Raw genomic sequence first — 20,532 nt, 5'->3', positions numbered from 1 at the left:
ATCAAAGCACATCAAATCAACCAGAACATAGCTGTTTGCCACTCTACTCTCTAGCACAATTCTATTTTGGACATTTCTTATTTTGACATTTCTAAGTCTTCAGACAGTTTTTCCTCTTCTGTATCTGAAAATGTGTTTAGCGCTGTCTGGAGCAAGGTGGTGGTAATAACATTTAAATTTACAGTTTCAGAGAATGATACACTTTATGTCATCAAATAGAAACAGTTCCATTAAGGGAAACACAGACTGCCCTGATAATGTGTGCCCCAGCTGTGACTGCAAAGATAAGAAGGCAGGTTTATTTTCTTTTGCATTCGAGGCTTGACCCAAGACCCATTGGAATAATTGGAAAACATTCACATTTTTGTAAACATCCTTGATACTTAACTGATATGTGATTTGTGTGCAGTGGTTCATGGAGATCCAAAGATGTTGGAAAATTTTTCCTTTAGATTTGTTCTACCTCAGACTCAAACTTTGGATTTGGTTAACAAATCGGGGCAGTGAACACTGCCCTCCTCAGCGATCACTGGGGGTGATTTTCCTCTTTGCAATCACCTTTCCTGCATTCCACCACTGCTACACTGGCAAATCAGGGAAGCTAAGCCAAACTAGAACACAAAAAAAATATGCATCTTACCTATTGGTTTGCCTCCATCATGTAAGTATTACTGGAGAAGAGGGTTCCTTCCCTCCTTGTGCCTGGGGACAAAAGGCAGCCTCCTTCCCTGGAGCTTCCCAATATTCAGCAGGTGAAGAGTCCTTAAACCAGGACAAAAACCAGGACAGCTTGGCATTTCCTGCCAATTTCATCCTGTCGAACTGTAAATTATCTGCTTTGTTCAGCCTGAGAGGAAGCAACCCGCGGGGCACGATTTTATTTGACTTTGGGCTGAGGAAAACTGCTCGGAGAGTTTCCTGGAGCAAAGCTGCGGGACTGGGCCCTCGGCGCCGAGCCCTCCCCGGGGAGCGCTGCTCTGAGGCACCGCTCCATCCCGCATCTCCTTCTCCGGGCTGCAGAGCCACAGGGCGCCAGCCGAGCCCTCACAGGCCGCGGGACGGGTCAGGCTGGAAGGGCCGGCAGGGTTCAGGAGCACCAGGCTCCGGAAGGCTGCAGGCCGTGCCGGCCGAGGAGGCCCCGCAGGCCCGCACGGCGGGGCCGGGGCGCGGCCGCTCCCTGCCGCAGCGCCCGGCGAGCGCCCCGAGCCCGCGACACACAGCAAAGCCAGGCAACGAATGCCGACCGGGCCAGAAGGCCCAAATCCATTCAGTGAATTTACTGAATTGAAATTTACCATTTTTTACCCCAGGGAAAAGCGAGATGTGCTGTTTGACTGATACTAGTCTCGAATATTCTCTGCGGGGCGGCCTCAGTGCTGCCCATCCCTGCTCCAGACCCGGCTCGGGGCAGCTTTGCGCTTAGAGTGATGGGTGGGACAGTTCTGAGAGCAACACAGCTCCCACTTCAGGTCTCGAGAAGGGAACTCGATTCGTGACTTTGTACTTCCCTGCAACTGGTTTATTACTGAATTACCCTGAAGATTTTTAAACCATTGCAGGTTCTCCCTGAATCACCAGATCCAGGAGTTAATGCATTCCCTACTACATTGCTGCAGCATTTATAAGGATCAGGCTATCAGATCCTTATACCCTTATACCCCTTCAAACCCCACATTTTCCTATTTTCTCTAACAGCACAGTTCATTAATGCCTTCAATCTTTATTACAGCTGATTACAAAGATGCCACCATTCTGCAGAAACAAAGTTATCAAAGAAAAAAATCTGAAAAAACTATTATCTGTCAAGCCTTTGAGAACTTCACTTGATATTAAAACAGGTAAAGCAACAAAATTTGGTCTCAAGAAGGCTCTCTAGTCCATTAACATTTCATTGATTTGCTGCTGATAGAAAATGAACCACAAGAGACATTGATGAAAAAGCTTTATAAAGGGATATGACAAGTGATCATCAATTACTAAAGTGTAACTTGAATTGAACTTTAGCACTGCGGGCAGGTGCAGACCTGGGATTACAGAGTATTAGCCAGCAGCAGTTTTCTCCTTCATTGTTTTGAATTTGGTTCATTATTAATAGGTCTGGGGGAGGAAGAGAAATTTAAAAGAAAGAACACCGATGCCTCTTAATTTATCACCTTTATCTGTGGCCCAAAGTAAAAGCATCCAAGACTTCTCAAAGTACCTCGACTGTCTCCTTGGCAGACCGAGTATTTTTAGCCCACTGGATGTGAGCTGCTCCTGAGAACAGATGGGTTAGCACTCCAAGCACTTCATGGCTGTATATGCACTGCTGTAGAACAGAATGAATAAAAAATGACCTGGCTGTGAAATCCTTATTCCCCACTTCCATCTCATTGACTTCAACAAATTGTGTACATTCCTCCCCAACAGGAAACAATGTCTACCAGTTTCACAACGCCTCATTTCCTCATTACAAACTGATTCTTATCTAGGGTGGGGAAGGGGAAGTGGGTTTTTGTTTTCCTTTCATAGTAATATTTCAAGGTTTCTCAAGTTTTCTCACTCTCTCCTGATCCTGCCTTCTCAAATAATCAGTGGTCTTTGGCAGAGGAGCTGACACAACACTGACCTGGAACTCTGAAGTGCCTGTTTCTAGTCCAGCCTGAGAACAACTGGAATCCAAGCTACTCATTTTTGTTACACCACCACAGTTCTGTGGGATGTTTCACCTTTGCAAGGAGCTGGTACATTGCAAATGTTGCCGTTTGGTATTTGAATGTGTAGTCTGAACTTTGTATTTCTTAATCACAAACTTTCATCCAGGAAGAGATTTCTATTGTGATTGATCACAATGACAACTTGGAAAATTAGATACTTTTTTCCTACAAATGTTCATTAATAGGCTTGGTATTTTACATAACTATTGACAGAATTAGCCTTTGTCAGAGAAACTGGAACAGTAGGTCTAATTTCCTTTATGTTATTTATTATTCAATTTAAATTAATTACTTTTTGATGCTCAGACTTTTTAGCAGTGTATAAATGTAAGGATCCAAGCATGTAACCCAATATATTCAAAGTTGCGGACAAACTGCATCCATTCTTTTTTTCTAAACTCACTTTCCTAGCTTGATTTTTTTTCTGGAGAAAATTGTCAGAGGTTTTATTTAAACCTTCACAAATTTATTTCAGTCATCAAATCAGATATCTAATGGACTTGACATTTTGAGTAACTGCTCCCTGGATATTTTAATTCTCCCTTAAAAGGAAACTAGCATTAAGGGAGAGAATGATACCTAATGAAATGTCAAAAACATTGAATATCTCCATTGAATTTGGAGCATAATCTAGCACATTTGCTTTTAGATCTTAATAAAAATATAAAATTTTTCTGTGTTAAATTTGAGCACATTTTTCGTATTTTCTGCAATTAAAACTTCCTTTATATAATTTATTTTTTTTCTCTGAGGAATTGAAACAATTTTATGAAGCTTGGCATTTTGAAAACAGAACCTTTCTCCATTAAATAGTGTCAATGTAAGATTTTAGAGTAGCTCTGGGGGAAGTGAAAAGTGATTTTAACAGGCAGCCCTGATAAAAAATTTTCATATTTATCAACTAAGGATTGCCACATGAACTCCAGCAAATGTTGTGGGAGTTCAGCATTGGAATTCAGTGAATATTTTTTTGTCCCACAGAGTGGTTTGCTTGCCTACATCTGTCACTACTGCTTTCTTATTTAAAAAATCAGATAGATTCCAATATATCATATGGACTACTGAAATTCATAATAAATGAAGCAGCTTTTTGTGAGTACGGCACATAATAGGTAACAAAATATTGTCTAGAATGCAGACCAGAACTTATACATTGCTGTTAGAATTTTATTTTTTTCTTGGATTCCTTGAGAGAAAATGTCAACAGTAAAAATTATAATGAAACATATACTTTAACACTTCTTCATTACATTGGATTTGAATGACTTCCTAAAAACATATTTCACATTAGCATCTGGCTATCATGAGCAAAAAGACTTTGAGAATCAAGAGTAGACATAAATGCAACAGGCTGGCTATTTTACTAATTGTAGTGCAGTGTTCACTGTACATCTCTCAGAAATGACTTGCTGTAGTCCATTATTAAGATTAAATTCCTGCATGGGAAGATAATTTCTTGTTTACAATGCTGACATTTCCTACAGGAGAGCAGAATAACCAGGGACACCTTTATTCTTCACTGAGTTTTTAAGTGCTGTGAAAATTACACTGGCAAAGTCATCATATTTTACATAGTAAGCAGAGTGTCATTTCTGCATCTGTAAATCCTGATATGCATTATACATTTTACAATTTTCTGCCCCAAATAAACTACAAGAATACTTAGTAACTTTTGTCTAAGACAGCTATGTCTGATTTTCCTTTCAGGAAGTCCATGCTCTACCAGCTTGTGGAATAGAAGGTGCATTACGCTTGGCCATGTCTTCACATGCATTGACCCTAAATGACAACAATCATGCCATTAAAATAGTTAACTCCTACCAAATAAGAATTTGAAATCACTCCCAGTCTACACACCCATACACAAAATATGTCTTTACTGGGTTCTTGATCCACACTCCTTCTGTATACTCCTGGGGCACTGTAGTGTTACTTACTGATCAACTTCAGGGCTTTTTTTCTTACCCACTAAGAATTTCTTCCTGTTGCTGCTGTGTGAGGGATAAGTAGTGACCACACTAGTTTGAATGGTAAGCAGGAAAACCAGTGCATCTCAGGAAGTACTTAATCCAAGCTCTGCCTGCTGTTATAAGGAAATTTGTATGGAATAAACCAGTCCTGCTTCCTCTCTTTTCTCTCCATGTTTTGCGAGCTTATGACCTTCTCCTACCCACAGTTCTCATTAAAACTGAGAATGGGGGAGAAATGGCAGCTAAACTTTAAAGAAGACATTAACATGCCAAGAGTTTTCTTTGTACATACAGCACGAAGTCAAATATAGGATCAAACTAAATGTCCAGTCTCTTTTGAAGTTATTTCTCTTCCATAAGAAAAGTCACTTATTGTTGTATAATAAAGATACCATAAAATGTTACCTTCCTTTTAAACTACTGGAAGAAATTCCAAGAGAGAAGAACCTAAACCCATTGAAGGCTCCAGCCTAGTAGAAAATTTGCATTAGCTACGGGCCATCATGTAAATATACAAGCTACACGATTAATCAGTAGCAGTAAACAAATATTTGAAGACATACTTTCACACAGCACTTGCATGGCAAGAAATTAGCTATAAAAATCAATTATGCATCATTATAATCTGACAGTATGTATCCAGGAGATTCATCTCAGGAAACACAAAGCAAGCATCTGGTCAAGTGCAAACAACTCATTTTGCAATTCATAGCCTGGCCAGGGACACACGTCACAGAGGTCACTTACTCCATCCTCTTGGGAAGGGAAAAATTAATCTTAAAGCAAAGACACAATAAGAGAGAAAAGAAAGCCAGACCATGAAAATCGTTGAAAATAAGCTCTGGCCTATAAATTATGGTAACAAATTTATTAATAGAAAGAGAAAAGCTTCTTCCACTGTGAACTATCACAGTCTACCAGGTTTGTGTTGTGATAAATGGGAGAATTCAGACTGCAATGAAGTGTGGTGTAACTCCATTAATGCTCAATATTCAGGTTTCTGGTGTTTCAAGGGAAGTCTGAGCAGAATTGGATTCCTAGTTCATACAAAACAGAAATCTTTTACTGTAGTCAGTGTATTAATACTGCCTCACCTCAGCCAAGAAATAGGTTTAATTTGATTCAAGGTAACTGAAATCTAGTGGAAATTCTCCATCTGAATCTGGTTTTTGAAATAGTTTCTACTCAGCCTGAAAATTAATAAAACCAATTTTTAGGTATCTTTTTCTTGAGGGAGGTATTATTTTATTTAGCTTAGCATTTAAGAATAATAGGGATTTAGCACTTAAAAGAATAATCCAGGACATCTATTATAAAACTAATATGCAAAAACTCATACTACATCATTGTTCCATTAATTACAACAGTTAGACTGGCATCTACATTCTTTGAGTAGCCTTGGAAATCTCATCCATGATTGCTGTCAATTTCTTTGCTTGGTTTTTGTTCTTTTTTAGAGAAGAGGGCAGTATTAAATTGGAGATCTCTATGTACAATAACAGATTAAAACAAAATTCAAAAGAACAGAAGGATCTGTGAATCTTTAAAGAAGCAAGAATATATCCTCAAGAGAGACTTTTTTCAAAGATACCTGCAAACAAGCTTGGGACCTTGCATGCCATATTTTGTTGGTGCGAAACAGATATGAGAAAAGTTAATTCCTTTTAAAGTTTAAAAGTTTACCTTACTGCTGTGGCACTTTTCTTTATGAAACACCATACCATAATTACCATAGCAGAACTCTCAATGAATTCCTGGTGATCTCATCAGCAAGAAATACTGACAGGGAATCTTATAAGGAAATAACATGCCCCTCTTACAACGCACCAATAGTTACCACTAGAAAAACAGGTCAGGAAGAAAGGCTGGAAGGTCTTAGGGGGATGAGCTAAAGGGCTACCCCTGGCAGCCAAGGAAAAAACAGCACCAGGACCATTTTTTCCGCCAGTGATGAACAGCTGCAGCCAGCACTACATGGAGAGGCAGACAGAGGGAAGCATTCAAGGCTGCAGCACAGACCAGACCAGCTCTTACAGATTCAAGGGTGTCAAATCTACCTCCAAGGTAGGTTTAACTCAAAGCTGAAATCTTCCAGATTTGCAGAGAGAAAAAGAGATAGCAGTGCCTGGTCTTCCTCCCGGAGCAGCAAAAATCCAAAATGCTTTCAAAAGAACAGGATAAGCACATTTTGCTCTTTCTTATTTTCCTAATTTTACATATTTACTCCTTCACTGCTTTACCTTCTATTCTTCCTACTAACTGGGCTACCTTTTCATAGTCCCCATATTGTCTTGGTGCCCCCTTAGGCAACAAGAAGCACCTCTTAGAGAACTTAGAAAACATCACACTTGTACTGCACTCAAGTATATTGGCAACAGCTGCACATCCCTCTCAAGGAAAGCTTCTGTTCTTAGTTTCTGCTAGCTATGATCTCCTTTTGTTTCCTTCAAAACTTATCTTCAGCCAAGTGCACAGTATTTCATTGCAGCTGCATCTGGTTATATATTGTTTAGATTTCTTTCTTGGTAACTCTATGAATCGGCTGAATACTTTTCATTATTTCTGCGAGGCTTAAGGGAGAAAAAACAAGCAATTCCTTTACTTGTGAATTCTGCCATTTATTAGGAGAGTAAAACTCTCAGGAAAAATTGCAGTATTCCAAATAATATCATTTGCAGGGGAACTTAAGAGGGTTTTATTTTAAAACTAGGTAGAACTTAGAGTGAGAAAATTATGGAATTGAGACAAAAAATTAGAAAATTAGAATATGTGCTCTGAAGTGAAAATAATGTTAATTACATTGCAAGAGGTGACATAAACTACATAAGAGCTATTACTTCCAGGCCTTCTTAATGCTAAACAAAACACAAGCAGTTGCTGGGAACTGTGTCACTACAAATAAAGAGCTGTATTATTATCAGCTTCTGAATGTGAATTGCATGTGGAACAAGTTCTTCAATATTCTGTCTATAAACATTCACAGCATTGTGTTGAGTAATCTTCCAAAAACTTTGGAATTTGCATGTCTTCTAGCATGCCTAGCACCTTTTCCAAAGAAAAGGTAGCATTTCATGGGGGGTGGGGGGTTTTCTTGTTGTTCTTGGGTTTTTTGGAGGATTTTCTTCAGTGCATAAAGGCAAAAGACAAGTGTGTAAAGACACCTAGGTGTCTAATCCTGTACAGTCACCTACTGCTTTCTGGTTTTAGACATAAGTCTGTGGATACTTATAATTTTTTTATAATTTTAAAGGTCTCTTTCCATTCTCCTTTAAGTAGAGGTTGAGTTGTTCCGTGAAAAAACTGCAGCTGTGAATAACCTGAGGCTGAGGTGGCTCTTGAGGTGCCTCTGCAGGAGGGAGAAAGTGCAGAGCTGGTTTTCTCAGAGAAAGCAGATCTTTTTTGCTTATTTGCTGTGTCCTAACTTGCTTTATTCCAAGGTGCTAACACTAACTATTTAAAACCTCCAGAGCCAGTGTGACAAGTGGTTAGTACAGAAACTACCCAGCCGTCTCTGTGGGAAGTTCAAGAGAATTTTCTTTTCATGGGCCACAAATATGGATTGATTAAATCATACAAAACCCAATGTTAAGAGAACAAAAAGTTCCTGACCAAGAATGAATCTTGTGTACGAAAATCTGTACTTTAATATGAGCTAGCCGTAAAATTAATTATAAAAAGATACTGTTATTACTACCACAAATATTTACTGTTGTAGCACCTGAAATATTTAGTGTGCTTTATTGGCTTGGACAAGACAAGTTTCTTTTCCTGGTTGATTTTACCAACTAGATCAGGGAAAGCACAGAAGGTAACAATGAGTCAAGAGTTAAATGACTGTTAGAGGAGAAAGGGTTCAGGAGAGAGGAGGTTCAGGAAAGGTCTTCACCTGGATTTTGAACAGAACCCCACAGGACTCAGAGAATGCCCAAAGCAGTAGCTTATAGAAATATGCTCAGTGTGCCTTTCCTATGTGTACTGTGATGAGATTTTATTATTTTTCTAGTCCAAGCACTAAGCAACTGCTCCACAGATCTAGGTTTCTGGTCTGTTTTCATGGAGTTAATATTTATAGTAAATGGATCAGGAACACATTGTGTGCACCTTGTGTTTACACATAAAATAGCATGATGATAATGTAATTAGCTGTACCTTTTTTATCTATAAATATACCAGCCCCACCCTCCCTCATAACTCAGAAAAGGACAATACCCAGTCCTATAGCAAAGTAAAGCTAGCAATATCCACTGTGTCTCTTGCACATCTAAAAGTGGAAAGCATGACAAGGCCAGTGAGAGAATTGCAGCAAATCAAACAGTTTCCTTCAGAATAAACTGACCACTTACTGTACAGGAGTAAAGTTCCTCCAAGGCTGTTGGGCTTCATGAAAATGTAAATAAAATGTGTTTGACCTTATTCTGTCTCTGCTGTGGGGAACTTTGTAGGCCTGAATTCAAAAGCATAATGGCAACTTTCAAGCTACACCTAATTACATACACAATCACAAACTTCACAGGGATGGTTGAAGGCTGCTTCTCGTGTCATCAAAGTGCACCACTGGGTAATGAAATGGTCAATAGAAACAGTCAAAATTTGCTTTGGAACACAGAATCTGTTCAGCAACACTGATACTTCATACAGTACTCTGTGAATGGCTCCTGCCCATGCTTCTTACAGTATAAATAATGAGAAAATTAGGACAGGAACTTAGCATTCCATGCAATTGGCTACAACCCCTGGAAAAATTTTTTGAAGTAGTCCTTTTTTGCAATTTGCTGGTAATTTCTCACCTTTTAAGTGCTAGCAGTATGAATAATGATGATGATAATTCAGATGCAAACCAGAAATATTTTAGGCCTCCTAATGAGGATGCTTTTTGGCCACAAGACCAGTGGCTTTGAAAGTGGGTTAACTACTTCCATTGTTTACTTTTGTAACTATCTATTACTACACTTATCCAGAATGCATTCCTGTTGGTCCTGGATCAGTTATTCAAATAAAGGGCTGTAGTCTGGTGGATTCTTCTGCTGTCCACATGGCTCCAGGAGTAGCTCCCCACCTGAGGACGTGATGATTTCTTCCTGGAATGATAAAACCGATTAAAATACCAAAGATCTAAACCTAATCTACCTTCTAAGAATAGCAATGAAGGCCATCACTTCTCTGTAATTGGCAAGCAACTATGAATAAACACTTGATAAAATAATTACAGACCATCAAAAGGATCTTATAGGTTAATCGTTTTCTTCATGCTTTGTTTATCTCTTATTTACGCTGGTAGCAACTTGTGCCACTATCAAAGAGTGAAATCAGCACACACAAGAGACTCTGATTTGTACTACTTGTAAGTCGCTGCACTACTTAAGAAGTCAAATACAGATGCTTATAGAGGTGTTCTCATGGGTTAATTGAACAGACAGATGCCAGTCTTACCATGCTGCTGCCCCCAGGCAGACTGAGCAGGAGCTCAGTGTTGAGTGCTCACACACAACAACAGTTTTCTGACTGATGACAGCAACAAGGTGAAAGACATTGCCCTTGCTGGGAAAAAGCAGTCTGTACTCACAGCACCTATGCACAGAAGATGCACCCTCACACCATATTCTGTAAGGTTTGTTATTCCAGCTAATGGTTACCACCCCCTTGTGTCTGCAAGCTGAGTTGCTTGAGTGACCTCTCAGTTTTTCATCAAAATGAAACAAAATGAAGTCAATCAGTATAAGCAAGTAAAAAATTAGTTATGCTAGCCTTCCTCAGGCCCTTAAAAAATTCCATGCAACCTTTTGGGTGGGGAAGTATACTCTTGCTAAAAATAGTCATGAGGAAAGCAGCACCTTTTCCAAAACATATAGAAATAGCTGCAAGGGAAAATGTGCCCACAGCACCACCAGTCACATACAGATTGCTTGGGGTTACCAGGAGGTTTTGGAACAATTGGCAGTGTACTTCACCAGAGAAGGCAGGCAGAAAAGACTCTAAGAAAACCATGTGACAGACAGGATAAAATGCCTCCTGAGGTGATTGCCAAAGGTACCAGTTTTAATACAGCCATAAGCTCGACAGGGAAAATAGAATTGTGTGTTGGCATAAAAGGTGAACTGGTTTCCTTTCTAGGCTTACTGCTGGGGCAGCTATTAACTCTTATCATGGACACCTAAGCAAGGTTTTTCCTTTTCTTAAATGGCAGGAACTAAAAGTCATTCTGCTTCTGACAAATGTTCTACTACTGTCTGTAAATAGATGTGTTCCTAATACAGTGATTGCCTAATGTGAGCTGTGCTGAAAATAAAGGAACATAGCTGGAACACAGATGGCTGGAATTGGTTGTCGCCATCATCAGGAGCAGAGGGGAAACTACATTAGCCAAAGGTTCCACATCCACCACCTGATAATCTGCATTTGATAATCTGCTTTTCTGTTCCTTACAAAGCCCTGGTTAGACTCTTTCCGGGTGCACTGGGGCTGGCTGGGATGGAACTTCACAGCTGCCTGTGCTCCATTGTGACATTGTGCTTTGAATTTGTGGCTAAAACAGTTTTGGCTATTGCTGATCACTGCTTGCACAGCAAAAAGGCTTTCTCTTTTTGCCACTCAGGCCCTGCTGGCAGATTAGGCTGGGAATAAGGGAGAACTAGGAGGGGACACAGCCCAGCTGGTTAACCCAAATTTGCCAAAAGGACATTCTGTACAAGAAGGGTGTCAGGGATTTGACAAGCTGGCCACTGAGAAAGGTTTTATTTAAATTAGGGGAGGATACATATTTTAGTCAAATGCTACACCTACCATCTCCCCATGTGGAAATATAATTTGTGTACATGTAATGTCATAGTGATCTCTGACAGACACTAAGGCAACACTAAACAGATGTTACAAAACAAGTGAGGTAAAAGCAAGATTTAAAAGACAGCGAATTTAGAAGAAAAATAACTGAATGCTTTAAAAATTAAAAGCTGTGAAGAAAAGGAGGAGCAAAAAATTTATGGAATTACTCTGAGACAAGAGTGAGAAAAGTATAAAATAGGATGAGGAACTAGAAAAGAAAGGATGAAGAGGAACTATAAGGGTGGCTAAGAAAAAAAAACAGAATTAAAACTGATGAAGACAGGGAGATGCAAGATGAAAACAACTTATGCTTTCAGAAACAGTACTACTATTTAGTTACAGTCTGGCAACAAGAAACAGAACCTAGAGGTAAAGTAATTCAAACCCATCTAAAGTCGAATAGTAAATTCCTCTTGCAAGATTGTTTTGGGTAATAAGGAGTGACCCATAATATACCCCTAAAAGAGAGCCCCTCCATGTTCCCTTCTTTAGTGCAGGGTCACACTCTCTTGCTTTTGCACATTACAGCCCTCACATCAAAGGTAGAAAAATGCTGAAATTTCATTGAAAGACCTTTCTATGGTATTTCCAATCCAATTTTCCACAGCAAAAAGGCTCAGAAAGCATTACATCTGTCAGCCCTTATTAGGCCATTTGTAGCCAAGGAGAGTACACACTGTATAAGGGGACACAAGTACATACTGGAGCATTTGAAAGAAGGGGAAAAACCTTCTGATTCACTGCAACAGAAGTATGAATGTTACAGCTGGGCTTAGTGTACAATATTCTTTCTCTTTATGGCCATTGCTATTTTCCAGTGTGGTTTCAAGCTACATGGCTCCTCATTAAATTATTAATCCATTCCACTCAGCTATTGATCTGCACCTAGCAAGTGTTACCTTGTGAAAATCAATCAGATCTGTGAGCGTTGGGTGTCGGTTTGGATCTACCCCCAGGAAGCTGTAGAAATCCCCCGAAGCATCAACCAGGAAGTGCTTGAAGCCGTTTTGCTGGCGGTAGGACAACGCGTAGCCCCAGATTTTCTCACTGACTCTCACCAGGAAGGCTCCTTCAGATTTATTCATCAACAACTCCTCTGCTTCCTGACGGCTGATGATGCCTGGCAAGAAAACACCCCATGGTTATGCAGGTAACAGGTCTGCCAGAGGCAATCAAATGCAGCAAACACTGAACAGAAGTGAAATCACAACGGTGTAACTTGTGAAGACTGGAATGTTTCTAGGAGGAGATGGAGACAGTGTTTATGCTGTTTTCCTTCTGAAGCATAGCTGTTTTGATGGAGTCTGGTGGGATATATTTTTAATTTGATGATTAAGACTTGCTTTTTCCCATCCTTACTTCTTTTTCAAAGGAAGTGCATAAATGCAACTGGCCTATCAAACCATCAAATTCTGGACAAGCCATCGTTTAAGCAGACTAGCACAGCTTGGCATTGCAGCTTGAATTTGCAATGCATTTCTTATATTTGCAATTGTATTGCAGTTCTGCATACTCTGTTATCTTATAACTGCTTTATAGATCCTAAGGAAGGAACATAAAGCAAGTGCCAGGAGAAAAATAATTTCCATACTTTTGTACATCCATGTAGATGCGTATAAGGTAAATTAGAGGAAAAGGTTTAATGGGAGTGGAGTTTCAAAAACTTTCCCATTTTACTCTTTTGTGTTGGAAACATCTTCATCTCTCTTGTTCCTTCTGATTCTGGGGCACAGCACTGAAGTTGCTGGTATTTCTGTCTGCATAGACGTTATAACAAATAAAACCTATTCTGATCCCAGCCTACAACAAAGGTGTGATCAGAATGACACCTGGCACTGAACCAGGTCTTACCATCTACCCCGAGAGCCTGGTTCCAGTCTGTCTGGTCGGCCTAGAGGACAGTCAGCTCATGTCTCAATTATCTGTGAAACACCAGATGCTCACTCTCATCAGGAGCAGATGTTGAATTAGGCCATTCTGAATGTGAACATGGCACATACGTCAGTAAATAATGTATATACATGTTCCAAAGTTACTCTCTGTGGGCATAACTTCCTCTAAACAATGCATGTAATATTTAATGGAACTGCTTCTCATCGTAGAATCCTACACATGTCCTAGAGAGAGTTCCATGGAGTACAAGTATTAAAAAGCCACATTGTTTTAGTGTAATAATAAACACAGTTCAGGGATTATCAGTTTACACAGAGAAGGGTTTACCTGTAAGTTTGCAATGCTCTAATTAAGTTCTTAAGGAAAATTATGCATTTGGGAGACATAGGAAGGGACTGAGGAGGTCTGGGTACTAAAAGCAAGCACTGTGTGATATTAGGAAAGGTAGAAAAACTTCTTCCTTTCAATTTTTTGTCTATTTGGAGGATACTAATTTCTTTTACAGTTCTACTTAGTGCTCAATCTCAATGGGGCTCAGAGGTCCCTTTGGGAATACCCTCAGTACTAAGAAGAAATGTACGCATACGTAGTCTGCTGAATGACACACATTTCTGACACACATTTCTTCATTTTATGAAGGATATTGCATCATCTTTGCACCAGACATGAAAAACAGGCAGTGCAAACATAAGCATTTGTTTAGAAATAGCAAGTAACTGCTCAGCAACTGTGTCAATTGATGATCTTTTTAAAATTCTAAATACTTGTATTGGAGGTATTCCAAGATGAATTATGAAACTTTTTGAACTCTGTTCAAATGAAAAGACAGTACCAATATGAATCCATATGATGCAGAGTATTATGGGAAGCTGCACCATCACATCCCAATACCAGGTACCCAAGAATTACACAAAAACTGATTCTGAAATCATAGTGTCTGCTAACCCAGTGTTCTCCCAAACTGGCCTAATTTAAATATGCAGGAAACGTTTTATTAATGATTATGATAGCTACTTCCTTGAAAAATCTCTGATGGAAATAAATGTAGATGAGCCACTACCAATCTCAGAGCATTTAACGACAGGAAAGGATAAATAGTGCCATCACCAGCAAATACTACATTAATTACCATAAATCAGTAGTTATACTGTAGTTCTACATTGAAGGCATGCTGATAACTTTTGAGAGAGGAAGTGGGTGTTGTTATAACTACCTCTTCTCCAAACAGTGCCAGAAATGTTATGTAGCCCTGACAAGGAATGAGGTAGACTAGACAATTCAGCCTTGATGAATATAGAGGATTTGTAAAACAGAGTTATAAAAAAGAGTGGTTGTATTATACAGTGAACAATGTTAGTATATTTCTAGGGTTTGAATCACAATCAGGCATATAATATGAAATTCATTTAACATTGATTAGTTTAATGGCAAACAATCTGTTCACCTGCTCTCAACTCCCACCAGTGGAGCTAAAACACTGGAGGCTTCCACACAAAGCCATCTTCTTTGCCAGACCTTATTTTTGTTCTGGGTGCTTCATATCATTGAGAAGGTGAGAAATGCTAAATCACTCACAGCCAAGTTCTTTTTTTCTTTTAATTCTCTTTTCTGCTAAAAATGGTGTAATAAATTATCAGCCAGCCACTCTCTTCCCTTTTACTCTCCTGATTCTCTTAATAGTCACACAAAACAATCTCTCTGCACCATCTCCTCCCTCTTCTTGCCTCCCAGTTATTTTATTTTTCTCTGGTTCAATTCTTCAGAGGGTGATTATTACAGCAATAAGAGTTTCCCTCTACCCTTTAAAAAGCATTATCCCGTTCTCAAGACAATTGGAAAAAGAGTGGCACTGTTCACTCCTGAGATGACTGCAGAAAGATAGACAACATCTGTGAAACCCCTACATTTAAAATCGTTTTAACTAAAATCAGGGAACTTGGTTTCCCAGGGCTCCAGTAAGAGGTATGGAATCACAAATGCTCTTATCTGTGCTAGTTAGGATATTAATGATATATATTATATTGAATAGAAACAACTGATGCTTTGAAAACTAATTTCCCCTCACTCTTATTCTTGCTAATCTCTTAAAAAGATAAAAAAAGGGCCAGTCCAGTCCATTTTTAATGCTTATAGATATTAGCAGCTTAGATTCTTAGCAGAGAGAATAACATTTTCTAAGACAGTTATTTCAAATCATAGAACATTCATCATCAGCTGGCATGTTCCTAACTAACAGCTTCATTTTTAAAATACAGGACAATTTTTAGATGATGATAGGCAAGTATTAACATTTTTGTTGTAATTGTGTTCTGTTTACTGCCACCAATCTTTCAAACAGGAAAAAGAACATCCTAACATTGAGGGTATATTAAGCTCATATGAAAAGTGGTGAGTTCATTATTAATTTAATAAGCCCAGCTAAGAAATCCTAATGCTGTCTTCCAAGTTTACAGGAGCCTCAGCAGCAGAAAGTGCTATTCTGCAAGATTCTGCCATGACACCTCAGCTTGCCACTCTGCTTTCAGGGTTATCCTACATACATCCTTGAGTGAAACTCAAGATGGAGTACATATATATTTGTTGCAAGAATGCCACACCAAGCATGAATCCAAGGCTGATACGTTTTGCCAACAAGATAGACTATGTAATAGAAGCCTAGAATTATTTTTTTACCATTATACAGATAACGATACAACATCCTTTGTTGTAACCTACCAAGGCTCTAAAGTACCACATGTCATGTCTATATAAAAAGATAATTCAGCCTTTAATGCTCAATATATTTTTAATACACACACACATATATAAAAATAAATATTATATATAATACATGTATAGTATAATATATGTGTATATGCCAAGAGGCCAGCTAAGGTTAGAGGGAGAGCAGGTACAAACACAGCCCAGAAGCTTTCATTTACTGTTCTGCCATAGAATCTATTTGCTCAGCTGATATTTTCTCTCTTCATATTTTTTCCATTAGCTTGATCTCAAACACTGCAGTGCATGAGGTCTTACTCAGAAAAATTGTTACAAATACTGGCATGAATAAATGAGAACAATGTAATGAAAGAACTCATTGCAAAAGTGCTTTCACGACCATTATGAAAAGCCTTCTATCTTGTGCAAAATTGATTTGATGAACAATTATGAATATTCACATGTAATAAATGCAGAATAAAGACACCATTCAGTTAATACAACTTAAGACGTCTAACAAGGGTGATGTAGGTCACTAATCAGGACCCAAAACAGAGAGAAGCCAATACCACATCTCCTTTGTTTTCAATAGGATTAGATCAAAGCCCAAATGAATACAAATATGCCTGGCAATCATTACATGAATGATTCACATGCTAAAGGTCATAAAAACACATTACACTGAGAGCAAGTGTAAACAATAAATAAATAAGTAGACACAAGAAATTATGAGGAATTTGCAAATAACTCCTGAATAGGAGGACTATATTTGGGACTATATTTGTTCAATTATACAGGCAGAACTAATCAGAAGAGATATTCTTATATAAGAATATATATAATTTGAAAGATGGTGATAAAATAGCTATAAGAGAGAAGGAGCAGTTTGCCTAGCATCAGCCAAACCCTTCCATTTTTTTGAACTGAAAAACTGAGCTAGGCAGACATACTACTCTAAATATAACATTAAGAATAAAAAAGTTCCCAATGGCAAATTTTTTTCCAAAAATTTCCAAAACAACTTCTTCTCTTCAAGACTTAATTTGAAACTCAAAAGTTTTACACCTCACAATGAAAGAAAGAAAAAAGCTGAAGTAAATTTCAGGGAACAAAAAAACCATAAAAGCTTGAAAAATAACTTTGTTTAGAACATATTTTAGGGTCTTGGGCATTTTGAATCAAAAGTTGTGGTTTGGTGAGAGGAAAACACATCATAGGTTTTTCTCCTTATTTCATTACGATTTTTAAAAAATCACGCAGTTGGAAGTAAAGATCAAACCTGCCTGGGGCCAAAATCTGAATTAAGGCAATCGGTTTTGAAAGAAATAATCAGACAAGCAAGCAGAAATTCAGAAGGGATGGATCCCTTCTGAAGTACAGGCAGTGTGGTTTCAGAGGAGCTGACTGGCTGTGTCACACGGCAGCGTTAACATGAGCCACTGCCAGGAGGAGCAGGAGCAGCTTCTGAGAACACTCTGTGAGCCTCATGGAGGGGAACAGAGCTTCCAAAGCCCACAGAAGATGCTCATGAGGAGCCAGTACAAGGTAAGATGAAAACTGAAACTGGGGAACTAAGACTAGTTAAGACTGGGGAACTAAGACTAGATCTGACCTTTTTGAGGTCCCACAATAAAGTGGGATAATAAAGGCTTGGAGCAAACACTCAAATGACACTAGCAACCATCTCTGGTCTGGAAGATGAAGAACCCAGCTCCTTCAGCCACTCAGAAAGACCAAAAACATCAAAGCAGAGAAGCTGAAGTAATGGCTTTCCTGCAGTGGAAGAACTAGAGCAGCTATGGTTTATACTCTCAAGGAAAAGCATCACTCAAAGCAAGTTTCCTCAGGCTGACTTTTCCAATTCTCTCCCACAGGTGCAAGTCTATACACGGGCTCTGAAACTGACTGAATATCGTTCTGGTTGTTCATTGGGAAGGACACAATTAATCTACAGTAGGGTGATGTCTAGACTGAATACTTTATGTCATCCTTGAGACTGCCAATGTCACACAGAATTTAAAGAACACCGTTATCAGTATGGTGGTTTATGGACTGTGCTGCACCTGAAATAGTCCAAAAATGACAAAGGGTCTAAAGTACCACATATAGTCATGTCTATATTAAAAGATCATTCTGTCTTTAATGATAAATATATATGAATAGAAGACCTACATTTTCATTTCCCTGTTGTTTCCAGCAGGAGTAGCATGCACAACTAAATACATGCACAAATATTTGCAGCAATAGAATCTTACCGTATACTGCTCTGGAAGAAGTTTCACTCTCTCCTTCCTTTTAGCCACAATGCTTTTTTGAATAATGCCACAAGAAGAGATCAATAGTATTGTGTGAGAAAAGCTATAGCTGAGAGGTAACAATAGCTCTGCCTCTGCTATTTCAGAATAGAAGCAATAAAGGCCAGAAAGCAAAGCAAGGGAGTAAATCAAAGACATCTGGTAATAGAAACAAAGCTGTTGAAGCTATTCACCATCTGCTGTTAAGGCAGAACAAACTCACATGGGACTAGATCTTCAAAAGAGTTCTGTTTCCATTTAGACATTGAAATAAATGGCCAAGATTAGTTAAGAAAACCAAAAAATAACAAAACAACAAAAATTCACTAAAAAACGCAAACAAAAAAACAGCACAAGGACTGGTAGGTTTGTTGAGGTTTGGGGGGGAATTGTGGTTTTTTTGTTGTTTTGTTTGTTTTCCAAACTGTGGCTTGAAGTGTCATGGCCAGCACCCAGAAGCCAAGGAGTCCTGAATTCCTAGGTAATGCTTTTGCTGGTTACAGCTAGTAAGAATGCAGCTATTTCATGCTGTGCTGAAGGCTGGTAATCTAAGTCCTATTAACTAGTAATATTTATGGATACTAGTAATATTTATGGATACTGATGATAAAGAAAATATATGCAATAGGTCACAAAAAGCAAAGCCTAAAATATGTGTAAATAAAACCTTCCTCTCTCCATAGAACTGCACTGGTAGACAAAGCTGGGTTGTATTTAGAAATCAACAGGTAAAACACACATTTTAAATGTACTCACAGATGAGTTATGTTAGGACTCAGGGGCCAGTATGGGACCAGCCTTCTCTGAGCTACACTGGCAAAGTGAGACTCTAGGGAGTCTCACCTCTTCTGCACAATTTCGGGAGTTGAGCAGGCAGTAGCATAACTCAGGTAGAGATAAATCTGTGCTGGGGAAAGGTGAGCAGGAGCCCATTAGCCATTCTTGACCACTCCTCTCCTTTGTAACCATCCTGGCACATTTCAGGTGTATGCAGAATTGGGAAGCAACACCTCAGTGAGATTCAGCAATTTCCCCAGTGTGCCTTGCTCGCTATAGGAACTATGCCCTGGGCTATGCATAGACATGTATAGCAAACCAAGCCCAGAGGAATAATGTAGTGCTGATGGCAAGAGATCCCTTTAGGCAAGGATGGGGCACCTTGATAATCCATCATGTCCTAAATGAGCTCTCCTTGAAGACTTACATGATGCATATCTTGACTCTCTATACAAAGGAGAAATTCAAGGAAAAGTATCACTGGTTTTGTCTGGGTGGAGTTTTTAAAGGGTTTTTTTTGTAATGTTTTTTTCATTGGTGGGTTTGGGGGTTTTTCCAATGTGGATTCAGCTCTCTGTTTTGTCAGAGTACAACAGTTCTTAGAATAAAGCAAACTCAGTCCTCAGAAGATTTCTTAATTCCCTAAGAATAAGAGTCTCTAAAGCAGTTAAAAACTTACTGAAATTCTGAAAGGAATAGATGCCTTACTCCCTTGGGAATCATAAAAAATCCCATCTAAATTAATAATGCAGTAATAAAGGGTATTTTTCTTCAGGTTTACAGAAAGTCATGTGTGTTACATCCATTGTTGCCAGTGCAGCTCACAGTTAATTCCCTATGCACTCTGCAGAAAATATACCTCTTAATTGTCTCCTTCCGAGTTCATTCTACATCCAACTATCAAATACTGTAAAAACCCTTTATACCCACTGTCAAAACATTTGCTCCTTATTCACTAGCAAGCAGTGCAGCACATAAAAGACAGGTGGTGGCATTACTTGTCTGAATATACCACTGTATAATAGAGCTGTGAATTTTTCTGTTAATGTCTCCGCAAAACCTCGTGTTGGTTTCTTTTCTTCCTTCTTTTCAGAACAGCCTATAGAATGCATTAGCTGGGAGGAAAACAATTTAACCTCTCTCTTCTCTTTTTACCTTATTGTCATATATCAGAAGAAAAAATATAGCACAAAATACTTTTAACCTTTAATCTCTTTTTTTCCTTTAGATATAAGCTCTTCTGACCTGAAATCCCTGCATTAAATCTCTGCTACTACCCTTTAATTTTTATGAATTTTCTCTTCTTGTCTAAATAGCTTCTAAAGAGAAGCTTATGCTAAAAGATGGAACAGTTAACCATTCCACTTTCAGTGGCTTCTTAAA

General features: G+C 38.7%; 1 protein-coding gene across 1 annotated transcript in view; it reads right to left on the bottom strand.

Moving 5' to 3' along the window:
- Positions 1-3,983: 3,983 nt before the first annotated feature.
- The window catches only part of SH2D4B (SH2 domain containing 4B), a 74,828-nt gene continuing 58,279 nt past the window's right edge, over positions 3,984-20,532 (bottom strand). Inside the window, exons 10-11 of the mRNA XM_039719780.1 lie at positions 12,385-12,605; positions 3,984-9,744 (exon numbers count right to left, since the gene is read on the bottom strand). Of these exons, the coding sequence (XP_039575714.1) occupies positions 9,652-9,744; positions 12,385-12,605 (314 nt within the window). The 3' untranslated portion in view covers positions 3,984-9,651. The remainder of the gene's footprint in view (positions 9,745-12,384; positions 12,606-20,532) is intronic.

Source organism: Passer montanus, unplaced genomic scaffold (genome assembly GCF_014805655.1).
Source record: "Passer montanus isolate IOZ18808 unplaced genomic scaffold, ASM1480565v1 scaffold42, whole genome shotgun sequence".
Lineage (NCBI taxonomy): Eukaryota > Metazoa > Chordata > Aves > Passeriformes > Passeridae > Passer > Passer montanus.
Note: the sequence above shows the minus strand (reverse complement) of the source record. Positions and strands in the feature narration are given on the sequence as shown.